Source organism: Triticum dicoccoides, chromosome 3A (genome assembly GCF_002162155.2).
Source record: "Triticum dicoccoides isolate Atlit2015 ecotype Zavitan chromosome 3A, WEW_v2.0, whole genome shotgun sequence".
NCBI classification, from domain to species: Eukaryota; Viridiplantae; Streptophyta; class Magnoliopsida; order Poales; family Poaceae; genus Triticum; species Triticum dicoccoides.
In genome coordinates this window covers 721,035,919-721,048,851 of record NC_041384.1, presented here as the reverse complement: position 1 = coordinate 721,048,851, position 12,933 = coordinate 721,035,919, and the positions used below count along the sequence as shown (strand labels likewise).

The window sequence follows — 12,933 nt, the reverse complement described above, 5'->3', positions numbered from 1 at the left end:
TTTGATTGGGTTGTAAGATTACTTAATATTGATTTTATTTTAATTGAGTTGTAAGACTATTTCAGATGTGAAACTATTTGCTATGTTTGATTTCAACCACTCTCTCCGTTCGAAAATACTTGTCATCAAAATGAATAAAAAGAATGTATCTAGATGTATTTTAATTATAGATACACTCCTTTTTATCTATTTTGATGACAAATATTTTCGGACAGGGGGAGTATTTGTTATGCTTCTCTTCAGCGGACCAGATGCGATCAACGCATCCATAAATCCGGGCAACACCGCTACATTGCCGCCTCTAAATAGACGAAATCCAGATAAAACGGACGTTGTGCGTTTGGAGTTAGCCTAACGATTGAGACGGCACTGGCCTAATATTCGATAGGAAAAAAAAATCAAAGTCAAAGGCTCAAAGCTAGCTGAGCCGTGGATCAGTCAGCAATCTCGGCCACTCACTCTTCTCAGTTTCTCACGGTGCCGCAGCTGCACCCGCCGTCCGCCCACGCTTCCACGGTCGCCCCCTCCCAGCCGCCACCACCACCACCACCTCTACGCCCATCGCAGAAACGAGCGGCTCCCGCCCTCCGCTCCGGCGGCGTCTCTCGCGACCGCCGCTGCGGATTTGTTGATCTCGCCGGCGGCGGCGCTGGCCTGGCTTCCGTCCAGTCCAATAGGTATGGAGCTTGCTCTTCTTATCAGCTTCTGCAGCGAAATTTTTCTTGCTGTTTCAGAAGTATTAGTGCGTTCCTTCACATAGATCTTGCTGGATAAGACGACGCCATCGTATTTAACCAGTCGTAGTTGACTTCATAGATCTTACTGAAATTAAGATGACAATATAACAATCTTAATTAATCTTGGCGATGGGTTGGAGGCAATGAACGATGCACGTAGATTAGTGTGTCCTGAAATTTGGAGCCCTGCCAGTTCCTGTTTCTTTTGCACAAACAGGCAAACTGGTGCTTTCAAAAGACATACAGTAACTCCATAAGTCATGCGACTGGACTGATAGTTCCAGTTCCAGTAGACTTAGTTAGTGTAGCAACTCAAATGTATTTAAACCTTTTAGTTCCACTTCTTTTATTCTAGCAATGATTTGACTGAAGCTGCTACAATTGGAGAAATGGCATGGTCATCATTTCTACTTCTTTGGTGTATTTGTGTCATTTGGAGAGCAATTGAATTCTGATAGAAATTGACTGTGGCATGTGAGTGGTTTTCTCTTTTTTACTAAATTATAAAGTTATGATTGTAATTATGGTTCTTATTCAGTATGAATGACACCTACTTCTCTTAGTGACGCATACATATATTGCCAGGTGCTTGCTTTGTCGTGCTGAACTGGGCATTTTGGTAGCTACACTCATAGAGCATCCACAGATGGTGAGCGCCTTGGCAGGAGTGATGACCTCTGTCATCGCCAAGCTCACCGCCCTGCTCGGGGAGGAGTACGCAAAGCTGAAAAGTGTGCACAGGGAGGTGGAGTTCATGAAAGATGAGCTGAGCAGCATGAACGCGCTCCTTCAGAGGCTGGCAGAGGTGGACCGTGATCTTGATGTGCAGACCAAGGAATGGAGGGACCAAGTCCGGGAGATGTCTTATGACATTGAGGATTGCATAGACGACTTTATGAAAAGCCTTGGCCAAACTGACCGTGCTAAGGCAGCAGGGCTTGTACAAAGTGTGGTCCAGCAGCTCAAGGCGCTGAGGGCGCGCCATCAAATATCCAGCCAAATCCAGGAACTCAAGGCACGTGTTGAAGATGCAAGCAAGCGACGTATGAGGTATAAGCTCGATGAGCGCACCTTCGAACCTAGCATCTCAAGGGCCATCGACCCTCGTTTGCCTTCACTCTATGCTGAGCCAGACGGGCTTGTCGGAATTGACAAGCCAAGAAGCGAGCTCATCAAGTGCCTAATGGAGGGGATGGGTGCATCGGTGCAGCAGCAAAAGGTGATATCTATTGTGGGTCCTGGTGGTCTGGGTAAAACTACACTTGCCAATGAGGTTTTTCGTAAACTGGAAGGCCAGTTCTAATGTCAAGCTTTTGTTTCCTTGTCACAACAACCAGATGTGAGTAAGATCTTAAGAAATATACTCTCTCAAGTCTGCCAGCAAGAGCTTCCTAGCACAGATATACAGGACGAGGGAAAGCTCATTGACACAATAAGAGAAGTTTTAAAGAACAAGAGGTATATTCATGAACTTTTAATGAGGAGTTGGCTGATGGTACTGCATCATTTTTTTCTTCAGTATTGATGTTTATTTACTAACTTAGACATTCTACTACATTTTACTGTTGTTTAATTAGATTAAATATAGATGATTTTGTTTCATTTTTAAGCATATGCAGTTCTGAATAGGCTTTGGTTCACAGTTCATGAGGTTATCTTTCTGAATAGTGCTTTGATAAATTCAACTTTTTGTGGTGTGGCCAAACCATTAGGGAAGGGGATAAATGGCTGTCTGTAATAATATAGAAAAGAGAAAAGATTCTGTCCCCATAAACAGTGAATTTCAAAAAACCTGAAGCCCTATATGATCCTCATGATTTACTAACATTTGACGACAAGGAAATATGCCATTTATTTATTTGTTCATATATTTTCCTTATTCATGAGATCTGCAAAACATGCACTTTGCAGGTACTTAGTTGTTATTGATGATATATGGAGTACTCAAGCATGGAAGATTATCAAATGTTCTTTGTTTCTGAATGATCTGGGAAGCAGAATAATGACGACAACACGTAGTATTGATATAGCCAAGTCATGTTGCTCTCGACGCCATGATCGTGTCTATGAAATAATGCCTCTGACGACAGCCAACTCTAAGAGTTTATTTTTTAAACGAATATTTGGCTCAGAAGATATATGTCCTCCTCAATTGGAAGAAGTCTCCTCGGAAATATTAAAAAAGTGTGGTGGTTCACCATTAGCAATTCTTACAATAGCAGGCTTATTGGCTAATAAAGATTGCACAAATGAAGAATGGGAGTGGGTGTATAATTCGATCGGTTCCACACTGGGGAAGGACCCCGGTGTAGAAGAGATGAGAAGGATACTTTCTCTTAGCTATGATGATCTTCCCCACCATTTGAAGACATGTTTACTTTATCTAAGTATATTTCCGGAGGATTATGAGATTGAGAGGGATCGATTAATAAGGAGATGGATCGCTGAAGGATTCATTGATACAAATGGTGGACGAGATTTGGAGGAAATAGGAGAGTGCTATTTTAATGATCTTATCAATAGAAGTATGCTTCAGCCAGTGGAAATCCAATATGACGGTCAAGTCGTTTCATGCCGAGTGCATGATATGATTCTGGATCTCCTTACATCTAAGTCAATGGAAGAAAACTTTTCCACCTTCTTCCGTAACCAAAATGAGATATTAGTCCTTCAGCATAAGATCCGTAGGCTATCTCTCAGTTATTATGACCAAGAGCACATCATGCTTCCATCAACAGCAATCATTTCTCATTGCCGCTCGCTCAGTATTGTCGGGTATGCCGAAAAGATGCCTTCTCTTTCCAAGTTTCGTGTTCTGCGAGTACTTGATATTGAGAATGGCGAGGAGATGGAGAGCAGCTGTTTTGAGCATCTGAGGAAGCTTTTCCAGTTGAAGTATTTGCGACTCCACGTTAGAAGTATTTCTGCACTCCCTGAGCAGTTAGGAGAACTACAGCATTTGAAGACTCTGGATATGGGATGGACAAAGATCACAAAAATGCCCAAAAGCATTGTTCAGCTGCAACATTTGACATGTTTGCGCGTCGGTAATTTGGAATTACCTGAAGGAATTGGGAATCTGCAAGCTCTGCAGGAGCTATCAGATATCAAAGTCAACCGGGACAGCATGGCGTCGTGTTTGCTGGAGCTGGGCAGTCTGACTAAACTGAAAATCCTTGGGCTACGCTGGTCTATTGTCAGTACACACAGTAACAAAGATACTTTTGTGGATAACTTGGTATCCTCGCTGCGCAAATTGGGCAGATTCAGCCTTCGATCTATATGCATTCGTAGTTATCATGGCTATTCAGTGGAGTTCTTACTGGACTCCTGGTTCCCCTCCCCTCATCTCATGCAAAAGTTTCAGATGGGCACGTACTACAACTTTCCCAGAGTTCCTCCTTGGGTTGCGTCACTGGACAAGCTCACATACCTAGATATCAATATTGATCCAGTAGAAGAGGAAACACTAGAGATCCTTGGAGAGTTACCTGCTTTGCTGTTTCTCTGGCTGATGTCGAAATCAGCTGCTCCCAAACAGCGGCTTATCATAAGCAGCAGCATGTTTGTATGTCTGAGGGAGTTCCACTTCACCTGCTGGAGCAATGGGGAAGGACTGATGTTTGAAGCCGGGGCCATGCCGAGGCTTGAGAAGCTGTGGGTTCCGTTTGACGCAGGCAGCGGTCTTGATTTTGGCATCCAACACCTCTCTTCCCTCAGGCATCTTGCCGTCGAGATCATTTGCATCGGCGCGACCGCTCGGGACGTTGAGGCGTTGGAGGAGGCCATCAGAGATGCAGCTCATCTCCTCCCGAATCGCCCTGTGGTGGAGTTCCGAACATGGGATGATGAAAAGATGGTGGAGGAGGAGGGGCGAGGCGACACTGAAGAGGAGATCCACGCTAGCGGTTGAAAGTCAGCCTGCAGTATATGTAAATGTTTGAAAGTAAGGCTTTCGGTTTCTTTGGTAGATGGGCTATAGGGATGGCATAACGAAAGCGCGGAACAAAGGTGAACAAGAGGGCTGGAATGTTGGGTCTAGGCAAGGATACAAGTGGGATCTTGTTCGCGGGATTACTAGGTAAACTGGATTTCTGGTTGTGCCAATCTCAGTTTTCTTGTGACAAGACTCCCTCTTCTATCACTCTCATTTATTGTATTCTACTTTTGTTATCCTTCAAAAAAGCAGTGCATTGGCTGGTCTTTCCAGCAGCCGGAAAGAAAAGTTGTTGCTCGATGTCCGCCGCATAAGAGAACTTGAAGATTTGCACAACTCCATGCTAGAAATTTCAGCGGTGGGTGCGCTGCAGATGTTTCATGAGAGTATTCATCATCAGGATAATGACCCATCAGAGAAAAACAGCCTCCAAACTATTCCAGTCGACCTTCTCCTGTTGTTGCAAGAATGTCCAGATGTTCAGGTCCCTGAAGAACCGGCACAAGTTCCTTAAGCAAAGGTCGTAATGGAATTGTTTTTTTTTAGAAAAGGGGGATCACCCCCGGCCTCTGCATCAGAATGATGCCTGCAACCCCTTTATTAAGCAAAGTAAATGAAAGGTCCACGGTCGTAATGGAATGGTAGATCTGTTGATACTGATTTCGAAGTCTGGTAGAAATCACTTATTAGACTGATTCTTTCTGAAGGATGTAACTGTAAATCTGTTGATACTAAGATTTTCTTAAGCATTTCACCCCTTCCTTTGTATGAAACTCCTGTAATTTCGCAGTTTGAATGGCAATAATAATATTTTCTTCCTGAGGTTTGCATATTCTTGTTGTTCCTTTACCAAATGTTGCTCTGGTCTAATTAACTCTTGCGCATTTGCTGATGAACTGTATCTATTCTTCATTGGTTTGACTGCATTGCTGATGAAGCGCCAAGAACCATCTTGACAGGTATGATTGGTTGATTATGTAGCAACTGTATGTTTATTAAATTTAAGATACACTAAGGCCTTGTTTGGTACTAGTGTATTTTAGGGAATTGGTGGGGATTATCCCGGTCAAACCCCTAAATCCCCACATATCCCAAAACACCGTAAAGAAATATAAGAGCGTTTAGAACACTACTTTAGTGATCTAAACGCTCTTATATTTGTTTACAGAGGAAGTATATACGGAGTATAGGTAGTGATCTAAACGCTCTTATATTTGTTTACAGAGGAAGTATATACGGAGTATAGTTTAAAGGTGCATCCATACATGACCCAACTTTATGATATATAAGGAATAGAAGCACACACCAGCAGAAACAAGGAAGAAACAGAGCAGGGCAGTCTTCGTAGCAAACATGGTGGATAACGGCGAAGAATTCGAGTGCGAGTGCAGTAATTCCACACAAATGGGATTATTGTGCTGCCATGCGCTGAAGGTAAGAAGCATGCATGTATGAAGGTTCAAGGTTCTGCATGTTTTCACCCTGAGATACTGGAGAAACACATGTTAAGAGGTGGATTCGGGATGCAAGGGGTGTCCCTCCTGAGAACCTGAAAGTGAACCAGAGAGATCAAAAACTGCCGGCAGGACTTTCACCTTCAGGCCTTGTTCGGTTGCGTGTAAATCCGAGTGGATTGAAGGGGTTTGAGGAGGATTTAAACCTCTTCTAAGTCAAAATATGAACCAATCCTTGCCAATCCCCTCCAATCCTCTTGGGGAGAGGATTAACCGAACAAAGCCTCAGCCATACGGCACTTTACACACATGGTCTAGGGTTCTCTGTTAGACCGCATACATTGTAGATGTATCATTGTGAGTGTAATTCATTAGTTGTAGCTGATATACAAACATGGTACAGATACTGGGATCAATTGGACCTAGGAGCCATACCGAAATCCCGACAAAAACCATCTCTTTTTCTCGAAGCCAAGACACAGATTTGCCCGTGGATACTGAAACCCACCCTAACTCCTCTCTCACCTTCACTTTGCATCGCGTCGCAGGAAAGCCTGGTTTGAACTGCTTGTTTGGTCACTATACTCCAGACATCAAAGCTATTGGTCATGTCTCGAATATCCCCTTCACGTATATCATCCCCTTCTCGCTCATCTTGAGCTCCCTCCTCATCTGCTCGACCTGCACATCGTCGCCCCGCACCAGAATCTCGGATACGTTGTTCCCGTCGTCGGACAAGACCATCTTCACCTTGATCTCCTCTTTCCTCGATGCTTTTGTCCAGTAGTACACTCCCCTGGAACATCCATCAAAAACAGACAGACGGTTACTACACCTGTGTCGTAAGTTTCATTTGGGATTTCGGCTAGCAGAGTCGCTCGTAGGGACGTACGCCAAGGGGCTTAAGGTCATAAGCCAGAACCAGTTGTTGCCGCCTTCTGGGACTGCGATCGACAGAACAAGCCCGACGCTCCCCAGGCTAATGACAGTGCAGAAGGTCAGCAGTGCTGCCTGAGCACTGCTTGGTGTCATTGAGCCCTCGAAGCTGTTTGGAAACATAAAGTATCTCAGTTTATGATGCAATCCGACTTAAAAAATAGTATCCATAAGCTTGTGCCAGATTACATCTTACACAGTACATGAACGACATACAGCGCTGCTATACACACGAATGCACGATTCAGACGTGATAGCACCAACAGCTAGCATGCATGCAGGAGCACTGTTGGGGAAGGAGAATCGTGCATGCATCGTGCGTTGACTGTCGTGTGTGAAGCAATTTCGAACGACATATATAGCTACTATAATAACTAGTCTTATTGTGCAGCAGTTGACCAATAAGGATGAGATATTAGATGGCATCTTCTTTCAAGTGAGCTGACGGCTGTACCATACTTAACTAGCCCTATGAATGTAAATCTAACGCAAAGCGCCCCAAGTAACAAGTATTATTTTGTATGGTTATTACACAATCAATTTGAGTGTTTTAACTCTGAAACACCAAAATACATGTCTACTGTCCAATACTGAAGTGTGCTTTCTGAACAAGTGTGCTTTCAGAACCATAATAATAACGCAAGTAAAGCAGCTGTCACACAATGCTTGCTGAAGTATAATTCGACGGTTCTGTTTAGACACTTGCAGAGCAATGGAAGACACCGTCGCGCCAAGGCCAAAAGGCGGCGTGCTACTTACGTGATGACCTCGCCGCGGTCGGAGACGGCGAAGCTGTTGCGCGTGAAGAAGGAGAGGATCTCCCCTGCCACCAGGCTCGGCGCCGTCGGCTGCCCTTCCTCCCTGACGAAGGTCTTCTGCACAATCTGTTCAGAGTAGCAGATGACAACAGGTGTCAGTTACCATCATCATCCAAGAACTGAACCAAACAATACATCCATCCAGGAGAAACACATGAACCTTAATCGACAGTATAGAAAAAAGCAGAGGCCATGGATGAAAGCAAGACTGGGGGAGGAGGAAGGGGAGGAACCTTGGACTTGACGGAGCGCTTGATGAGCGACCAGAGCCCCGGCACGGAGAGCACGAAGAGCCCCAGCGAGGTGTAGTAGCTCGCCTGCGAGTACCCCGTCCCCGTCCCCGCCCCCGCCCCGACGGCGGCGTCGAGGAGCACCGCGGCGCTGTCGAGCGACGCGCGGGCCGGGGCCAGCCGCACCCCTCTCCTCCGGCCGGCCCCCGCCCGGCGGCGCCGGGAGCAGGCGGCCGCCGCCGGCCGCGCGGCGCGGGGAGGGAAAGGGAGGAGGACGCGGCTGGTGGAGGCGCAGGCTTCCATTTCGTCGGGTGGATAAGACCGGGGGAACCGGCTGCTCTCCTCTGACGTGCGTCGCGCCCTATTTTTTTTTAATTCTTTTCTTTTGATGAGGGGCAAATTAGGAACCGGTGCTGCTGCTAGGCCAAAACCACATGTTTGATTTATTTTTTTGAAAATGTTTAGTACTCTCTTTGTTTCATAATATAGAAGCGCTTTTCACGTTAGTGTAGTCTGAAAAACGCTCTTATATTATGGGACAATGAGAGTAATTAGTAACTTTAATTTTTGAACTAACTCTTTTGTAAACATGCCCATCCTATCCTTTGACTTTTGCTGTATTGACCCACAGCTGGCGCGGTTAGTGCTGACGCCACCAAACCAAAACATTATTGGGGTTGCCATTTTCAGGAAAATGACCGGTCCAACCGCCACATTATTTTGTTCTGGTGGGGGCGGTTGGACTGGCCCAACAACATGGTGGTGCGGTCGATTCTCCTTGCATGTGATTTATTGGTCATCGGTAAAGTTTCTTGTAGTGAGCTTGACGTAGCACGACAAATGGTGTTCAAATTTGATCATCGGGTCTTTTTGGTGCGCCGACCATGGTTTGGGAGTCTTCTTTGTAAAACATTGGGCTTTATGGCCGTATTTTTTTAACATAAAGTAGAGACTGCTACTTTGTCGTTGAAAGGGAAAATTAGTCTTCAGGATGACTATGATGTCCATATCACACCTTAACTCTCGGAGAAGCGTCTTTATTTGTCGATGGATCGGCGCCCTTCGTGTTGTTGTGAGGAAGCTGGGAGTTCTCTTCAAAGACGGAAGGAGGTTGCTACCATGTCGGTTTGAGCATATAAACGTGAAAATGCATTTTCTTGGCTTGTGTTTGATCCTTTTCTTCAAGGTTCAACATTTAACTCGTTAGGCAGTCTGCTTATGTAGGAAGCCCTCCTCAACTTCAAGTTGGAACAATGTCATTAATTTTTTTTTTGCTTGTTGTTTGGTTGAAGCTTGTAAGCTATTCCCACACCATTTTTCTATCTTGATGTAGCTTTTTGTATTTTTGTGTAATAATAAGTTGATGATTGATGTGTTCGTTTTTGCTTACTACAAAAGTAAAAACTCCTGCGAAAAAGGAAGTGAAAAAGCACAATACCTTCGAAACATCAATCATTTTGTGTTTTTTTCTTTCTATGGAGCAAGTAATTTGTGCCTGGTATGAATTTCTTGCTCTAAAAAAGTGTCCTTTATCGGTAGCATTGTACAATTCAACCAAAGTAGATTCTTCATCTCCAACGATCGGGTTTGGAAGTCGAGTATTTCAGGAATTCCATTAATAACTGACTATGTTGATTCTTTAGAACAACTCGTATTTGTTTGGAGAAATACATCATGTGATTCTCCTTTTATTGAGTTTTTTCCAATCGAGAGCCAACAAGATTTGAAAAAATTCATTATCCCCAATCCAGGGCTAGTCGAGTATGAAGAAAAGATCTCTATGAGATTTGAATTATTGAAATTGAGGCAGCATTTATGCCAATTGCTCATTCAGTTGGCGTCGCAATGCGAGTTCCTTTGAATTGGAGCTATAACAAAGAAAATAATATCCTTATTGGTAAATAATTCTCACAAATAATGCGGTAGAGATGCCCGATCCACCTCGCAATGTAGTCAAAATAAATATCATTAGTTTTAATTGCCTTGCTCAAATTTAGTTCAATTTGCACTGATCTTGGCGGGATGCCCGCTTGCATCCTTAGTGGTAAACTGATAATGGATACGAGTGAAGTAGTGGTATGCACTTTTTCTTGTCTCAGAAAATGCTTTTACAAAAAACGCAAGAGAAGCAAAAATCCATCTCTGCACCCGAACTCATCTGCACATGCGTTAACGAAAAAAATCAAAAGAAATACTAAAAAAATTCAAAAAATTCTATTTTTTTGTGAGGTAGACAATTTTATGCATGAGGTGTGTTTCAATTTTTATGCCATTTGAACATATGAGGAGCTCTCAGCAAAAAAGACTACCTCACAAGAGAAGAGACTACAAGAAAGAGAAGGTAAATCCTGGACGGCCGCGGTCGTTGGATATGCGATGGACGGCTGACAGGAGGAGGGCACCATCGGTCTCTCTGGAACGCAGGCTGGTCCACGACTCCTATCCCCTCGCCGCTCGCTCTCTTCTCTACTCTTGCCGACGCCGCCGCCTCCCCGCGGATCCCCGTCGTCGGTTCCCTCCGGCGCCCCCAAACCCCACCAGCCGCCGCCTTCCCAGTAGAGCTCCTCGTCGTCCCTCTCGAGCAGAGTCAGGCAAGGTTTCCTTCCTCTTCCGTTTTTTTTTTCCTTCCTTGCTGGTTCCGTCGCACGAGTTCTGCGATCCCTTCAAGCCCTAGCTAGGTTCCAGGATGGATGGGGAGCGAGCGAGGGGAAGGTTTGATGTACACTTTGATGCCCTCTGTGAGAGTTTCCGTGATTGGGTGAATGTGAATTTACTCTCTGTCAACAATTTCTGTGTATGTCCATGAGATGTATAAATAATTTTGCTGTTCTCGGGCCACAAAATTTTGCATGTTGAGTAGAAAAAGATACAGTTTTGCTAAAGCACATCTAGTTGTGCCATAAGTATTACACATCAAGTCCTGGATGTGGATCAAATTTTGTGTAAAGTACAGTGCTCTGCGCATGTTTTGTGTGGAGAAAGGCATTAAAAAGACAAAGGGAAGGGCTCCCTCTGGAGTGCTGCTCTCTGTAGCGGGTAGCAACTGGAGCAGCTTGTGGTTGAGGAAGAAAGAGGAGCATAGGTCATTGCATATTGGGGTATTTGGGTGTTAGTGATGACGCCTTTTAGTGAAAGAGGCAGGATAAGTTAACAATTGGCATATGAAACAAGGGTGTATGTTTATGATACTGGCCAATGAACTAAAGGGGGAAAAAATAAGCTGCTGCCGGTCAACTGACCGTTCTCATCGGTGCTCCATGTTTCAGGTACAGATTGGTTTCGTGATGGCTGGCTCCGAGGACGTGAGGGGTTTGGCAGCATCCCTGGGAGAGCTACACGTGGAGGCATCAACATCGCGGGAGGAAGGAACCAATGGGCGTGGTAGTGCTCTAGCCTTGTTCTGATGTAGTATCACTAGATTTTGCGACCTTCTATCTGTCTACTGTTGCCACGTATGTTACGTGGACACAAGTTTCTGCTTAGTTAAACAATGTTGATTCTGTTTGAACCTGAATACTAGCATTCCATGTCATCACAAGTTCACAACTAGTTGTTTTCCACCAATTTCCATTCAGGCAACGGTGATGCTGCTGCTGCGGACGACGATGTCTGGGGTGATGCCTCAGATTCTCCAGGGCATGATTCCGACTTAAAAAGAGAATGGGACCACAGGCAGGAGCAGTTTCATAAGGTACATGATTGTTGAGTAATTATGAATCCTGAAATTTGCGTGTATATCGAAGAAGTTTGAAAGTAAGGCTTTTGGTTTCTCTGTAGATGGGCTATAGGGATGGTATAACCGAAGGGCAGAAGGATATTGCCCAAGAGGGGTTCAACCTTGGGCATAGGCAATCTGCGGATGTCGGATTCAAGTGGGGTCTTGTTCGGGGAATTACTAGGTAAATTGAATTTCTGGTCGTGCGAATAACAGTTTTCTTGTATAAAGTTCCTCTTGTGTGATACTCATTTAGTATATTTTCCTTGTGCTGTCCTTTAAGCAGTGCATTAGCTAGTCTTCCTGACAGGCTAAAAGAAAAGTTGCTGCTCAACGCCCAGTGTAGAGGAAAACTTGAAGATTTGCACAACTCTGTGCAAGAAATTTCAGCACAGGGTGCGCTGCAGCTGTTTCACGAGAGTACTCTTCAGGATAATCGTCAACCAGAGGAAAGCAAGCTCCAAACTATTCCAAAGGACCTTCTGCTTTTGTTGCAGGAATGCCCAGATGTGCATGTTAGTGAAGAGTTGAAACGAGTTCCGTAAGCAAGTTAGTAAATGTAATTGCGAGCACTCGGAGACTGGCCGAATCGCTTAGACTGAGTTCTTCTGAAATCTGAAGGATGCAACTGTAAATCCTGTGATACTAAGATTTTCTATATGGTGTCACCCTTTCTTTGCTAAACTCCTGTAAATTCTCAGTATGAATGACGATAATTATATATTCCTTTTTTGCATCTTCCCGTTGTTCCTTTATCATGCTCTGGTTTACTTGAGCATTCCTGAGTACTGGTATTGTATTGGTTTGATCCATTGTGATGTTCTTGGGACAGTCTGGATAATTGTTACACTCAGTGCAGACATCACTAGATATTCTATTCTTTATAGTTGTAAGTTCTGAAACATTCTGGCATTTCATAATACTGACAATGCATGCAGTTAAGAATGCAAATGCAGTAGTGCATATTTAATGAAACCTCTCATCTCATTTGTTTTTCAATTCTAAGGAGCAATTAGCTATATTTTTTTTGGGTGTTTCGTGCAGACAGAAAATGCTCAGTTTGCTTCAGCTGGCTTCAGCAAATGCACTCAAATCTGCTATCTGCT

At 44.3% G+C, this 12,933-nt stretch overlaps 2 protein-coding genes and 1 pseudogene across 3 annotated transcripts; 2 read left to right on the top strand and 1 right to left on the bottom strand.

Moving 5' to 3' along the window:
• Positions 1–460: 460 nt before the first annotated feature.
• On the top strand, positions 461–5,493 carry LOC119270479 (annotated as a pseudogene).
• An 851-nt stretch (positions 5,494–6,344) lies between these two features.
• LOC119270478 (protein COFACTOR ASSEMBLY OF COMPLEX C SUBUNIT B CCB1, chloroplastic-like) lies at positions 6,345–8,430 on the bottom strand. The gene is made up of 4 exons (XM_037552483.1): positions 8,116–8,430; positions 7,824–7,948; positions 7,021–7,173; positions 6,345–6,924 (listed from the first exon to the last, which is right to left on the bottom strand). Exons 1-4 carry the CDS (start codon positions 8,413–8,415, stop codon positions 6,735–6,737), a joined length of 768 nt encoding a protein of 255 aa, XP_037408380.1. The 5' UTR covers positions 8,416–8,430; the 3' UTR covers positions 6,345–6,734.
• Positions 8,431–10,538: 2,108 nt separating this feature from the next.
• Positions 10,539–12,563, top strand: LOC119270477 (protein YAE1-like). Of its 2 annotated transcripts, none has more exons than XM_037552482.1 (5): positions 10,539–10,703; positions 11,379–11,490; positions 11,688–11,803; positions 11,890–12,011; positions 12,114–12,563. In XM_037552482.1, the coding sequence occupies exons 2-5, from the start codon at positions 11,397–11,399 to the stop codon at positions 12,370–12,372; spliced, it is 591 nt and encodes a 196-aa protein (XP_037408379.1). In that variant the 5' UTR covers positions 10,539–10,703; positions 11,379–11,396; the 3' UTR covers positions 12,373–12,563. The 2 variants fall into 2 exon arrangements, with proteins under 2 accessions (XP_037408379.1, XP_037408378.1); XM_037552481.1 differs by having other exon boundaries at positions 10,542–10,703; positions 11,379–11,493.
• Positions 12,564–12,933: the final 370 nt, after the last annotated feature.

Excerpts from the sequence above, each read along its gene's own strand:
- LOC119270478 (XM_037552483.1), bottom strand. The coding sequence starts at position 8,415 with ATGGAAGCCTGCGCCTCCACCAGCCGCGTCCTCCTCCCTTTCCCTCCC. Across the intron at positions 7,949-8,115 it reads AGCGCTCCGTCAAGTCCAAG|ATTGTGCAGAAGACCTTCGT; the intron begins GTTCCTCCCCTT and ends TACTCTGAACAG. Across the intron at positions 7,174-7,823 it reads GACCGCGGCGAGGTCATCAC|CTTCGAGGGCTCAATGACAC; the intron begins GTAAGTAGCACG and ends GTTTCCAAACAG.
- LOC119270477 (XM_037552481.1), top strand. The coding sequence starts at position 11,397 with ATGGCTGGCTCCGAGGACGTGAGGGGTTTGGCAGCATCCCTGGGAGAG. Across the intron at positions 11,494-11,687 it reads GGAAGGAACCAATGGGCGTG|GCAACGGTGATGCTGCTGCT; the intron begins GTAGTGCTCTAG and ends ATTTCCATTCAG. Across the intron at positions 12,012-12,113 it reads CTTGTTCGGGGAATTACTAG|TGCATTAGCTAGTCTTCCTG; the intron begins GTAAATTGAATT and ends TCCTTTAAGCAG.